Consider the following 15,522-nt stretch of genomic DNA (forward strand, 5'->3'; position numbering starts at 1 on the left):
TGGAAACGTGGTTCTTGAACCACACAGTCTAATAAACTGGGGTGTAATTTTTTTCACTACATGAGGATGTTTAGCTCAGTGGCTTGCGGTATTCTATAGCAACTTTTATTCCCCCAGCATTTTCCAGTGCGGCGACAGTGCTGCTGGTAGAGGACCAGAACATTACCACAGTCGGGATAAAAACCAGGAGGAGCGGGAGGGAGTAAAGCTTGCAGCAATATGAAGCTGGATCTAGAGGAGCACAGCCTTGGCCTGACACGTGACCAAGACCTCAACTGAGGTCTGCAAAAACAATCAAGAATCTATAAAGCAACGAGGGAGCTCCAACCCAAATAACTGAACTTGTCTCTCTCACAGGCTTCTAGTTTACCAGGATAGAGGCAGCAAAAACTAAACAGTTGAAATCACATACTGTATGTCCTTTTGGAAAGAACCCCTTCGGGGCCAAGTCGAGGCTTGAAGAGTCGACTGTGTGACCAGCGGGGTCTTTTTGTCAACCTATTACATCAACTGCAGCAAGTGGTTTTGTGGCTTTTCCACCAATCAAGAAAAAGCAACACTGTAAGCTTCCTGCCCGTCATAAAATATTACAACCTCTCACTGACAGTGTGACGTAGCTGACATGCATGCATCAAAGCGTCCAAAAAATAAGTTCTGCGATTTTATTATCGGAAACATTGCTGTGGAACTGTTGACCCTGACCTAACATCATATGCTTCTTTCATGCATGTGAACTTCAATAAACAGGACGGGTTTTTTTTTTTTTTAATGCTGCTTAAGACAAAAGACATCCGTTGGCAGAATGTCTCCTCCCAAATAGATCCAAAAACCCTGGAAGGGGAAAACAATTTGGAGAGGTATTTCTGACTCCTCATAGGTGCTTGCACAGTAGAACCCAATGTGCCCAAGGTTATACGAATCAGAACACTACCGCCAACGAAAATTGCACATAACGCTGTTTAGCGCAGCTTGAGATTACGTTACGCATGACGCAATGTGTAGACCTCATACACTGCAAGTGTGTTTTTGCTTTTTCTCGTTTTTTTCAAGTCATGAAGTCATATTCAAAACAGTAAAACTTGGGAAACAAAACACACACCAATTTTTAACATCTTAGTCCAGCCTCACTCTGAGCGACGCAGCTGAACGCGACTCAACTGTCGCACATTGTGTGTGGTTCTGCAAGTAGTTTGCAAGAGAACTGTGTTATATCTGTTAATATTAACTGCATTTGGCTTATTTGCACTACAGCAAAGAACGTTAAAATGTGAACCAAAGTGTTTTATGATGACCACAGTTTGACCCTTGAATGGATTATTTAAATTTTTTTCCCCATGGGAAACAATTCAAACAATGCATGCATGTAACTAACGCTGTGTGTCTATGGGGTGGGGATCCTGACATTCTGTAAATGTGCAGTCTGTAATCTGCATGGGGGGACCTACACTCCAAAAGCGTGTCAATTACAGGAGGCGATAAACTTAAGTGCAGAATCCAAACTGGGGTTGGGGACAACTCAGGAAATCAAAAGGGAACTTCTGTTGTGCATGCCTTAATGGAGGGATGTCTATGTGGGACACAGACAGCAAAATGGAAAGAAGAGGGCCTTCACCTTGTGTTTATGAAACATGCTAAAACCAATTATTATGATGATAAGCAGTTTAACACCCACCCACTCACCCTCCCATCCATCCATTATCTGAACCACTTATTCTCACTAGGATGCAGGTGTGCTGGAGCCTATTCCAGCTAAATTCACCATGTTTAAAAAAAAAAATAAATAAATCTATCATCTAATTTAAATGTATATTTATCGGTGACAAAGCAAAACGTTATTAGTCTTAAAGTAATGTAAAAAAAAAAAACACTTGGCATGGCATCATATCTTGTATCACTCAACTTAAAATAAAAAAATAGATGTATAATAGCATTCAAATTTACGTTCAAATGTATTTTTTATTTTTAAATAAAACAGTCTCAGAATTTTTCACTGAACCTTTTTTCCATTTAAAAATAATGTACTGTAAATAAAAGTCTGGTATCTTGTAACATTCAACTTGTTACATTAGTTTAAAACAAACTAGCAAAAGAAGATGGAGTACAAAAATAAATACAGTAAAGCTATAATATTAAAAAAAAAAATTTGGGCAGGAACCAACCCCAAAATCCCTTATAGCGGGTGTCCACTGTATAACAAAATACAAAGAGTGAGACAAACTTATTTGCAATGAATTGCACAAGGAACAAAGACAGTAATTGCATTACAATGTATTATGTATTATGATAACTAATACAAGTTAAAAAGCCAAGCTTTTCACGATTTACATGTGTAATACAGTACAACATAACGTTGTAGGGACCGCTGGCAACTTGCTGCAGCTCCTCCTCTGTTTTCACTATTTTGTGATCAGTTTACTAAAGATTGTCTCAAATGAATGCTGTACTGTGTCTGACTCTCACGAGCACAACTCCACCGCTTCGTTACTGGCTGGCGGAGATGCTAAATTTCTGGACCTTTGCAAGTAGGACCCCCCACTTTTCCACCATACTTGTGAGCATATTTGATCCATGCTTGTTTGTTCTGAGTGACGTCATTCCGCTCTTGTGCGACCCTGATGCGTTTTAGTGCGCCATGGAAATTGGCACAACTATTCCACTCCCGTTGCCCACACAGTCACAACAGGTGCGCTTAGTTACCGAAACTAGGTACTAATTGATTTTATGTGACTCGGTACTCGGTATGGTACAGATTTCGGTACCCATCCCTACCCGTATCTCAACTCAAGGCACCACTGTTCTGCTCAGGGGTATACTGTATTTTTTTATAAGAACAGGCATGAGAGGAACGGGCCACAATTGAGAGCTCCTCTACATACAGTAATGTAGTACTCTTCATGCATCCTAATGCATTCACACATGCAGATGTACTCAAACAGGAAGCGCTCGCTATTGTCTGCCCAGGACCCATCAAGTACACACATGGGAGTCTGGCAGCACTTTCATGAAGATATAAATAATGTGGGGGATGGCAGGAGACAAATTGGGTTCCAGTGTGAATACAGAAGCACAATACCAAAAATGTGTCACCTTAAACTATTTAAGGTACCTTTTACAGCAACTGCAATTAACAAGGTCATATTAAGTGCTGACCAGTATAAATGAAAACAAAAGAAAATGGAGACCAGGCTGCCAATCCACTAGTCGGAGTTTGTACGCAGAATGAGCGCCAAATGGTCAAGTCAGAAGAAAACTGACGACACACCGAGTCCTCTTCTGCATGTTTGAACAGGCCCCAGAGGTCGACGCGCATAACGTTCAAAATCATAGCCTCCAGTTACTGTACGGGAAGGCTTCCAAACGGGTGACCACTTACTCACTCGCACAAGAAGACAAACAGAAGTCTGCCCAGTCGGTGCCATGCGGATGTTTAACAACACTAGCGTGCAAGGAGTGCAGATGTTTGCTTCCAACTGCAAGATGTCAAGTAGCACACAGCTGTCGGGTACCCCAAGATGGAGCAAACCAATAAAACACCACAGACAATAATAAAACAGGATTGTGTGTTTACTGTTTATACTGACAAACAAAGTAGTGCTGCAAGTGTATTTTTTATTATTGGCATGTTTCTGGTACTGGACAATGTTTGCAAGGGTAAATTATGTGAAAGTGCATAGTGCATGACCCAAAAAAAATAACTAGGGATGCACTGATACCGATACCAGTATTTGATATTTGCAAAGATTCTCTAATACTGTACGCACTGAAAACACATCCCCTGCCTGACATAACTTCTGGGTCTGAGTCATTCTTGCCAGTCGCCTGTGTGTGTGTGTGTATGTATGTGCGCGCAGATACTTTAAGGACACGGAAGATAACACTTTTAGGCGGCTGCAATTACGCTTTACAAAATGGATTTCTTAGGCGGTGACAGGGACCGGCCAGCACCACTGCGGTGAGTCTTGTTTCTTTAATGGTTGGGAATACCTTTTTAATAAGGTGTTCATATTCTGTTCGTCTTAATAAGGTGTTCATATTCTGTTCGTGTTTTGTATTTTATTGTGTAATGTGCTTATAACAGCTTTTGTTAATTGATATGAGCCTATACTGTGATATATATTGCATTTAAAGTGACAGTGGATAGAAATGTGCGTTTTCCGCCTTGAACTTTTGTAGTTGTTTGTATGTTAGGCGACACGGTGGATGACTGGTTTGAGAGTCTGCCTCACAGTTCTGAGGACCGGGGTTCAATCCCCGGCCCCACCTGTGTGGAGTTTGCATGTTCTCCCCAATGCCTGCGTGGGTTTTCTCTGGGCACTCCGGTTTCCTCCCACATCCCCAAAACATGCATGGTAGGTTAATTGACGACTCTAAATTGCCCGTAGGTGTGAAAGTGAGTGTGAACGGTAGTTTGGTTGTAGGTGCCCTGCGATTGGCTGGCAACCAGTTCAGGGTGTTCCCCGCCTCCTTCCCGATGATAGCTGGGTTAGGCTTCAGCATGCCCCGACCCTAGTGAGGAGAAGCGGCTCAGAAAATGGATGGATGGATGTTAGGCAGCTAAAACTGCCTTGTAACGCCATGCATCTGTCATTTTTGTTGTATTCTGTTTGTTTCAAGGTTATTTTATACCCGTTTGTCATGCAATTATTGTTGGCTTGCTGTTTAGCGCAGCCGCCATTCATGTTTACACTAGCAGTCAGCTAACACCTGCGTCAGCTGCATTTGGGTACACTTTGTTAAAGAATGTGTTGGTCTTTCTGTACGGTATTATAAAACGGATTACTAGGGGCATTAACATTTGTATTGGAATGGTTTAGTTTACACGTGTGACATGACCGCAGTTTAAATTATTAATTTTGTTTTCATTATTTTGTTTTGCAATATGGGCTTTATTCTGTTCGTGTTGTAAAGTTGTTACTCTAAAAGGTGTTATATTTGAGCGAAACATGTCATGTTCAACAAACGTTTTGGAATTGAACAATATTTGATTTAAAAAAAACAAAACATTTTTTATCACAATTGCAAGACAATGGCATTATCATGTATCGGTACAGCAAGTACACAAATGTAAATACCAGTACTGCTACTCTGTCTGAAAAAAAGTGGTATCGGTGCTAGGTTCAGGCCCTAATATGTCACTTGAAATCTACATGGAATTACACTGTGAAAGAAAGAAAATCTGATAAAGGCATTAAATCGGTATTGGGCACTGGGACCTGCAGAGTAAATCCAGCCTCAGAGGGCTTAAGGGATGCACTCCTGCTAGGGCTGTCCAAGCTGGAAAGTGAAACAATGCTAATCATCCATGGAGCCCGATAGGCTAAAAACTATAATGACGGCCATTAGTGGAATTACACACAAAGACGACACAGAGGGAGAGGGGCTTGAGTTACGTGCCCGCAAACATGGACTGAGCACAAGTGGGTCCATAAATGGAGCAGGAATTGAAGTGCTAGACTATAAAACACCAAGTGACAAACTCCTGATACAAAGAAGCTGGGAACCATTTGGAGATTGTTGAAATCCAAAACAGAGGGCAAGTGACTTTTTTGCTGTAGGTCAAAGGCCAACAGTAAACACACTGGTTGAAAGCCAACAAACACTAAAAGTTCAGCTGGTGTCTCGGATGGAAGAGTTTGTTGTTGCCAGTGTAATTGTACACAGAAATTGTGACCACCAAGTGGAATAAAATGAATCCTCCACGGCTAAAAAGCAGCATTAAAATAGATACCTTTACAGACACCGACTGTGCAGCCCACAATTTACGAATGACTCCACTTACTGGTTTGTCGTGGGACAAGTCGTTACTTGGCGGATTTTTTCGTCTTGAGTTGCAAGCAAAAAAATTTAGTTGCGAGAGCAAGATGGTGGCAGTGAACTTCACACCAAGCAGTAGTATGGCCACTCCTAGTCTAAGTTAACCATGAAACTAAACATATAAAAAAAGAATTACACGTGTATTTAACTAAACCACAGAACTTTATCTTATGAAAGTCTACTAGCTTAATGCTAAAAGACAATGCAAAACGCCAGAGACCGACTAACAAAACTAGCATCGATATTGCGCTGTAATAACCTTTAAAGCAACGGATATTTGAACACATTCCATGCAGAGAGACAATACACCAATACTCACAGTCCAGTCATATATTCTTTATCCTTTGCGAAAAGCGACTAATATGCTTTTTCCCTGTGTATATACATAGGGTTTATATTATACTGTCCCCTGGTGGCCAAGGCACACACACCAGCCGTCACGCAATGAATTACTATCTCTAACAAAAAAAGGAACATTTGGGCCAAAAAAATAGGATGTGCAGCCGAAAAATAAAAGTATTTAACGTGATTTCTAGCGCTGCGTCGTTTCTTGAGCCCCTGCCATGTAAACAAATTCACCTATTCCAATGTGTTGGTCGCTCTCATACAGATTAATAAATATAGCTATAACATATATGCGGAATTAGTAAAGGGTCTCTTCAGAGTATTACATTCAGTTTAAGGTCTGCACAGGGTGTGAACCGCCAGACAACATCTGGGAAACAGCTGGTTGGGAAAGTAAGGACTAAAACTCACTTTTTAAATTAAACAGTTATGGTAGTTAGGTTCCTTGGGTATAAAATGTCACCATTTTGCTATTGTATTGTCACATAATCAGCCTGAGAATCCTCCAGTTTTGGTTAAGGGCCTGTTGTGTGAGTTCACAGTGTCCTCATTGACCTGTGAGTACCAAAATAAAAATAATCTCATTCCATCTCTGAGCCCAGGCGAATGTTTGGGGCAATATGCGAAGGAATTGCCTCGAGGCGTTCCCCGATACACCGCGCTCACAATAATGGCCAGTCGAGCAAGCATTCCCTGGTATTTTTAACTCCAGCCGCCGCTGCTCCCTGCTGTTTTTGGCCAGGGCTGAGCTGGAAATGGGCCTGACCTTTTTCTTGAGACATATTCACATTTATGTGTGTTTCAGCCCACAAGTATAACAAGAAAAAGGGCCGGCAGGGTCAACAGAGATACACAGGGTCGGACGCTTCGGATGCTCAGCCATGATTGATTAACTGTTTAATTGCCGTTCAAATATTTTTGCAAATGGTAACCACTTTGGTGAATGCAACCTTGGAGTTACAATGCAGGGGATCCTGGGTTTACAACGGAATTAACTTCCTATGGCAGCGATGTAACCCAAATCTATCACTAAGCTATACTAAATCATCAGTAAAGTTATAATTACAGTAAATTCAGCGGACTCCCCCCTACTATTCACGGTCGGCCCTGGTCCCTTTCTCCCACAAATAGCGAAAATCCTGAAATAATTGACGCCCATTAAATTGCCTCCCAAAAAAACCAAAAACGTGAATAAGCATGAAAATACCATCAATAAGCGGTTTCCACGAAAAACGGGGGTAGGTTGCCCCCCCACCACCCCCAAAAATATATATGAAAAAAAAAAAATCTGCAAATAGGTGAATCCTCGGATGCCGAACCACGAATATGCAAGAGTACAATGTATTTGTATAAACTGTTTTAAGACATGCAGTGTTCTTACGCTGTGCACCGTTTGTAATCTCAAAATATCGTGTGTTGGAACTTGGTAGAGTTATAAACTGAGGAACCCGTGTAACTGGACCTCATACATAGGAGCAGTATGAGAAGTCCTCATCAGCCAATCAATCAGCCAAACTAGTGTCAAAAATAGAACAAAACACAAACAGCATTCAAATGGACAATAAATGTGGCGCCTGTATTGCAGCCTCTTTAAACACAAAAAAAAAAACATGGTCTTTGCTGAAGAGAAAGCTTAAAATGCAAATGTCCTTGACAGCATTTCACAACACGCTGCACATTTAGGCCGTATGAATCTGATGATGCATGAAGATCCTAAACGCTAAACTGAACCACAGAAGAAAAATATTTATACAAGGCATACTTGATTTGTGGGTGGCTAAAACAAGAGAAGAGATGCTGATTAAAAATGAAGGACACAACGATACCACTTTTCTTAAACCAAGTACGAGTACTTACATTGGAGCACTCGCCGATACCGAGTTACAGCTTGCAATTATGACAAAAATGTGTTTTATCGTAATCAAATAGTCATCCCTCGCCATATCGCAGTTCACTTTTCGCGGTCTCACTGTATTGCGGGTTTTTAAGTTGTCCATATCTAACTTTATATTGTGGATTTATTGCTATATCGTGGGATTTTGGAGTGATCCTTTTTCCACACAGACTGTTGTTGCAGACTCATATGGCAATAAGCATGAGCCAGAAGGAAGGAGGGCATAAAAGACAGAGACTGTCCAAAGTTTGGGATGATTTCACACTTACAAAAAGATACTGTGCAATTTGTCAACTGCAAAGCAGAATTGTCATAACGCAACTGCACATTAACAGTAAACATCATTAGCTAATTAAATATAGCCTATCACCGCTAGTTAGAACGAATTGTGATCCAGGATAGACACAGGCACTGGTGCACTTCAAATCTCTTTATTGAACAAACAGTAATAAATAACACACTCAAACATGAGCTACATGGCTAATGGCCAGTAAGGCTAGGTGATTATGGAAACATTTATATTGAAATCCATCCATCCATCCATCCATTTTCTGAGCCGCTTCTCCTCACTAGGGTTGCGGGCGTGCTGGAGCCTATCCCAGCTATCATCGGGCAGGAGGCGGGGTACACCCTGAACCGGTTGCCAGCCAATCGCAGGGCACATATAAACAAACAACCATTCGCGCACACATTCACACCTACGGGCAATTTATCACGATTAATAAACGCAATTATTCATTGATTTCAAAATTGTATTTTTATTCGACTACCAAAACTCCACTTTAAATAAAACTTAAAAGAACCACCACAAAATAAATTAGTAACTAGTAAAATCCATCCATCCATCCATTTTCTGAGCCGCTTCTCCTCACTAGGGTCGCGGTTGTGCTGGAGCCTATCCCAGCTGTCATCGGGTACACCCTGAACTGGTTGCCAGCCAATCGCAGGGCACATAGAATCGAACAACCATTCGCACGCACAGTCACGCCTACGGGCAATTTAGAGTCGTCAATTCATGCATGTTTTTGGGATGTGGGAGGAAACCGGAGTGCCCAGAGAAAACCCACGCAGGCACAGGGAGAACATGCAAACTCCACACAGGCAGGGGCCGGGGATTGAACCTGGGTCCTCAGAACTGTGAGGCTGACGCTCTAACCAGTCGTCCACCGCGCCGCCACTAGTAAAATAATATATTAAAATAATAGCAATAAAAAAATTTAAACCTGCTGTTCCCGCTGTGTGCACCTTAGGCCTCTGTACCTTTTGCCATTCAATGGAAGAGCATTTAATTATTCTGCCTGTCACTAAACACCGTTGTCACAGAAAGATGAACAAAGATATATTTCTGATTGGTAAAAATAATGTTAATAATAATAATACAAAATATACTACAAAATATTACCACAAAATGTCACCACAAAAACTGAGATACGAAGCCAACCGTGGATTTTGCAAACCGCTCCACCCCTAATCGACACCCTGGGATATTCGCTCAAGAAAATCTTTAAAAGAAAACCGACAATCGGAAGAAGTGAAAAATGCTCAAATTAGCTTTAGCTTTTGTAGTTCTTTGTCTAAATGAATCATCAGCGCCTCTGCAACTCTGCACTACACTTTGATATGATTAACTAGCAATCAAGTTTCACAAAATCGACACCACCACTGCCGATGGACATGGACCAAAAGGGATGTCAAAGGATGTAGTATTCACTTACCGCCACGGCTATCATGGAGTCGTCCGGTTTCCATTCGGCCTTCTGGTAGAATCCAAACTGTGCCACCGCCTTGGCAGACTCAATGTAGCTCGCAATCAAAACACTGGGCTGCAAGTGAGGACACGGAGAAGAAAATAAGTGTGTTAAAAATAGCGTGTGGGCGACTTGACGGAACTAAAAACATTGGCAACCTCTTATAAACGCAACTATATTAACGTTCACAAAGCAAACATTTAAGGCTCATGAGGAATAATTTACAGCTCCTAATTCAGTCTCGGGTGAATAACTGGATGGAATTTGACCGTTGACGCTGACTTGTTGTCGTGGAGTGTTTGTACTGCAACTTTGTGTTTGTGCTGACAGACTTGTAATCTCTGGAGGCCGCTGAGAGGACGCGTTCCACACCTGCGCTGATGTTAAAGGGCTGCTATCCATGTGCAACGCTTAGCACGCTCGTGCACAGATGACTGCACACAGTCACTACGACTTAATGTATTTGCTCTGCCGTGTGGAAGTTGATTTGCTGCTATTCATTAATTGAAAAGCATTATTTTATTGTATGGCTAGGCGATTAATCAATTTTCTTTCTATTAATTGGAGTGTCAGGACATTTTGTTTTAGTGGCTTTCGTAGTTCAAAGCGTGTCCCAGCTACCATGCACTGCTTATAGTAACAACATGGCTGTGGACAGTCAACATTTTATATATAGTTTATATATAGAGCCCAGGGATCTTTTTGGTTCTTCAACATGTATAAGACTGTACAATTTGGTTCCAAACGACAGCCAACAGTGCTTCTACAAGGGCAGAAAAATATAATGTAACATTAGACTGGAAGCGGAGAAGCCTTCAGTTTGGCTTCACCGTTGTGTTGCAGCCGCATAATTAAAACTTAATGGCAGCAATACCTGCACACACAAGAATGATTAACATGTCGTCCTATTTTGCATTGCGGCAATAAAATTATCTTACCCGCCTGCAGCTAAAAATACAGTGCCTTGAGATAGGAATAACTCGACTTATGAGTTTTCGGCATACGAGCCCTTGTTTGACCGATTTCTTGCTTTGGCTTGCAAGCAAAAACCTGACATGCGAGACACAGTGTTTGGAAAGTTCATTTTATATGCAAACTAGTTCAGTTCACGCTTCCAAAAATAAATCAGCTCATTGTTGTTGTTTTTTCTAATATTTTGCTGACAGGCTATTACCCTCAAAATACTGGCATTTCATTTCCCCATTGCTGCCACCCATTCAGTCGACACTAGTAGCCAGCTGCAAATTGCACCTGCAATCTCAAAGACATGAGGAAAAACTTGTTGCTTGAATGTTTTTTTTAATTAGTAATTAAAACAAAGACAGGGCTTTTGTCCTTTATGTACGAAACAAAAAACATGCAACGCCAGTTTAACAGGAACGATAGTGAAAGGACATTCAACTGCATTTCTCACAGACTATATAACAAAATATTTAATCTTATTTTTATGATAAAAACTAAAATTATGACAGTGTGATCCTACAGTGTTTTACCTAAAGCATTCTGATAGATAATACTTTTCCTAGTAATCAATTTTTACAATTATGTACCAAAGAACACATTTTCTCCCATTTACGCAGTGTCCCTGAATGCACCTCGCGCACTCTCGCAGCTCCATGTAAACATGAATGGCGGCCATAGGGTTGCCAAATACGGCGTTTATCCCCCGACATATGAACACTCGTATATAGTGTGTTCAGCTGGGTTTTATCCTGGAAGTCACTAACAAAACCTGGCACTCTTGAATGAAAATTAACTTTCGTCCGAAAACCGACACCAGAATGAGTGCGTTCTCAATAAAGTTCATCAGGCAGAAATGAACTTGGTTCAGTTCACGTTTTCCTAAAATATGAACAAGTTCATTGAACTCGTTCAGGTACAACACTGGTGGGAGCTATATGGTGGCAGTGAACTCAACTCAAGACAATAAGCGGCGGTTTGGCAAATAGTAAACAATTCATCAAAAATGATGCTTCAAGCTGTTTAATGTCATTCCCAGTTGAAGTTTACCGTCAAACTAAACATAAAACAAAAGGAATTACACCTTGGGTATTTAAAAAAGCCAAAAAAGTGCCTAAAGAAAAGCCTTGCTAGCTTAATGCGAAGGCTAATTAGCATCTATGTTGCAGTGCTTTAATCCTTTAAGGAACAGTCTGAACACAAATGGTTCCGCAACAGACAGGCATTATAACAGTACTCAGTTATATACTCTTTATCCACTGCGTAGAACGACTAATATTAGTGCCGTACTGATGAGCTCAGACAGGAAGTTGAAAGGTTATTATGAATCCCACTTGAGTTCTAAGCAGGATATGCCCTGCTGGAATATGATTGGCTGCTGCAAAGAGACAAGGACTGCCTAGAACAAAACAGTAGGAGTCATAATAACACATCGATGAACGGTATATACGTCTGTCTTATACTGCCCTCAGGTGGCCAAGGTGGACACAGCAGAAGGCGCACCACTGTTAAGCCATGTGTGAACGGTACGGCAATAATGCAACGCTGCGTCGTTGCTTCCCTCGCACCTCGTTACGAACGCGGCTAAGCTACTGTGCGACACGGATTAGTAATAACGTTGAATGAACTGACTGTAGGCTGAGCCTGTGCTGGCTGGGATTCAGGACTAAGGGGATTTAAAACAGAAGAGACTTTGCAGAAAGACGCTCACTATAAATCAGGACTGTAAAACAAAGGCAAATTGAAGGAATTGATGAGAACGGAATAATCTAATAAAATGTAAGTGCAAAAGTTGGCAAAATGATTCCCATCCATGAGAATAAATGCACACACCAGAAGGAGCTGCACAATCCATTGAACTAAAGCATGAAATCATGAAGCACAAACTGCGAAATGATTTACATTCTATGTAATTACTTTATTGCTGTATGTTTTTATAAAATACAATACTGTAGAGTGTTAGTTTCTATTATATAAAAATTACAGACACTTTTTTGGGTGCCTTGCACAAATTATTGGCATTTCCATTTATTTCAATAGGAAAAGATGGTTTGAGACACATGTTTTGAGGTCAGAACAAATAAAACTCGTAAGTCAAGGCAACAGTGTATGATTCCCAAAAATTCTTTGATTCCTTCACATACCACTAGTGGAAGCCTGCGTACCACTAGCGGTACACGTCCCACACTTGGAGAAAAGCTTCTCTACTAAACCATACAATGCAAGCAATAAAACTACAATCCTACGATAAAAACTTCAGACAGAATCGCGTTTGTTTCGAACCCAACCCTGAAGAGATCCCAGCGAGAAGAGTCGCTGAGCTCATCCAGCACAATGGACTGAACAGATGTGCAAGCTGCAACTGTCCTTTGTACTCGACGCCTCACTGATACTGGCGAGGAAATAATGAGGGGAAGCAAAACACAGTCACGTCCCGCCCAGTGCTCAGGAAATAAACAATGATCTTGATCCATTCTTGAAGGTACCGAACTAGCTCGCCAGAGTAAACAAAGCACTCAGTGGGGCTGTCCTATAACTTTTTATCCCCCGGAGCTTTGCTGGTCATCATGCATAAATTATCCCTGATATTTGTAGGAGTTATGTTTATGTTCTGTGTTAGTTACATTTGACTACACTTCAAATCAACCATTCATAGAACATATTAACCAACCTGCATGCGGAGATGCACAAATTGCACATGAATAACTACACAACTGTCAACACCAGGGCTGTGACAACACTGAAGTCAACAATATGTATAAATACAGTGGTGCCTTGAGATAAGAGTTTAATTCGATCCATGACCACACTTGTAACTCAAAACACCTGTATCTCAAATAATCTTTCCATATTGATATGAATGGAAATGCCATTAATGTTCCAGCCTCCCTAAAAAAATACTACAAAAACTTTTGTAATGTTTTGAATAAGAAATAGCACTTAATAACATTGTACTTTATAAAAAAAGACAGTAATGACAATTAAATAGAATGTACACAACTATACAGTTTTGCCACATTTTTTCCTTCAATTCAATGGACATCGTGTTGCTTGCTTCTTCTGGTGTGCACGCCTTGACCACCAGGGGGGCAGTATAATACATAGAGAAACACGAAGATTTTCACAACTGACTCAGTAAGATGCTGTAACAACGGTCATTTTTCACATAGGACAACGAATATATGTTATTGTTCTATGTGTTCTGTGAATGTCAACACACACATATCGGATATGCGTCGCTTGAATAGACAATCGAAATAAATCGGACATGAAATCAGAATTGGGGCCTTGGAGCTGCAGTGGAAACCCAATCTGCTAAATTCACTTCTGATGGACAGATATAATTCAACCACGCGTTTACTATTGTGATTACTTTGGGTTTGGCTTAAGATCCCTAGGGAGGGTTAGACATGGACAGAAAACATTCATCAGGTGGACAATAATGACTAAGAGCTCAGTTTTACTAAAAACAAGGTCGCTTTTATACTGTTTATCTGGTACAGTATGTGTTTTATAGGCAAATACCTTTACATACCAAACCACAATACCTTTGCATTTCTCACCAGTTTCCATAACATCAGTGGCGATGCAAACAAACCCAATGCGTGGATGATTTTGCAGTGATTCAATTATGCATGATGCTAGTGTGATATGCATGGTGCCACTCTTACCCGACTGAACCAGATGCTGAGCTGCGTCTCGGAAAGCAGGGCGAAGTAAAAGCGCTGCGAGCTGGGCTGGATGTGGAAGGGCTCCTCGGCGCTCCTCAGCGGGCACAGGAGCCTCCGTGGCCAGCCAGTGAGAAAATACATAACGGCCAACTGCCTCCGGCTCGCCTGGCCCCCACCTTTTTTTTTTCTTTTTTTTTCTCACTAGTCCACCGCAAATGTGTATTTTTTTTAATCCAGTTTACACATGCTGGGCCGCCAAATGAGAAAACAAACAAAATGCCTTACAAATGTGTTTTGGTCGCTGTTGTGGGTTCATGAGTGTCCACGAGAACAATCCAGAGAGGCGATCGCGGCTAGCTCAAGCTAGCGGAGCTTTCCCAACTTGACGCTAACGAACTCTCCCCCCGAGGCCGAAAACAACAGCGACCGAGCCGGGGGTAGGAGCACCAACACCCCCGAGGATATCTTACGGGTGTCCGCGGGACGGTTAACGTCAGCCCGTCGCTGTCTCAGTGGCCACGGAGTGGGTTTCGGAGGTGTTTACTGACCGTTCGGCACTCGGCTCTCACTCCTCGGTGCCTCCTCGCCGACGCCATCTTTTACTCGACGCTGATTGGCCACGGCGACAAAGTTGTCCTGGTGTTGACATGTGACGTCACACTGCCGCGCTGCGTTGAATCGGGTCGTCAACACTGACACCCAGTGGTCGTTGTTATTTCTGCAAAACCACGTGCTTGCGATAGAAACAAGTGGCGCCTTGATTAACGAGTTGCATGTTGTTGCCATGCAGTGCTCGTGTCTTGAGTCCGTGCACTCAATCAGAGCAAAAATATAATCGTCCGATCGACAGCTCGTATCTTTAAACACTCCCCAGTTGAGTCACTTGTGCCTTGACTTACGAGTTTAATTTGTTCCGTCTTAACACTCGTACAACATTTGTGGCTCAAATCATCCTTTTCTCTTGAAATAAATAGAAATGCCATTATCAGTTCCAGCCACCCCCCAAAAAAACCACAAAAAAACACACACCCCAAAATTATTGGAACGTGTTTTAAAAGGAAAAAATAGCCCTATTTTACTTCATTAAAAC

General features: G+C 41.6%; 1 protein-coding gene across 3 annotated transcripts in view; it reads right to left on the reverse strand.

The window, feature by feature from the left end:
* The window catches only part of ric1 (RIC1 homolog, RAB6A GEF complex partner 1), a 40,251-nt gene extending 25,154 nt beyond the window's left edge, over window positions 1-15,097 (reverse strand). For 2 of the 3 annotated variants that reach the window (XM_061799233.1, XM_061799232.1), the window contains exons 1-2: window positions 14,433-15,041; window positions 9,769-9,876 (exon numbers count right to left, since the gene is read on the reverse strand). In XM_061799233.1, coding sequence (XP_061655217.1) covers window positions 9,769-9,876; window positions 14,433-14,573 — 249 coding nt within the window. In that variant the 5' untranslated portion in view covers window positions 14,574-15,041. Of the gene's footprint in view, window positions 1-9,768; window positions 9,877-14,432 lie in introns of all 3 variants that reach the window. The other variant, XM_061799234.1, reaches the window with a different exon arrangement.
* Window positions 15,098-15,522: the final 425 nt, after the last annotated feature.

Source organism: Phyllopteryx taeniolatus, chromosome 15 (assembly GCF_024500385.1).
Source record: "Phyllopteryx taeniolatus isolate TA_2022b chromosome 15, UOR_Ptae_1.2, whole genome shotgun sequence".
NCBI classification, from domain to species: domain Eukaryota; kingdom Metazoa; phylum Chordata; class Actinopteri; order Syngnathiformes; family Syngnathidae; genus Phyllopteryx; species Phyllopteryx taeniolatus.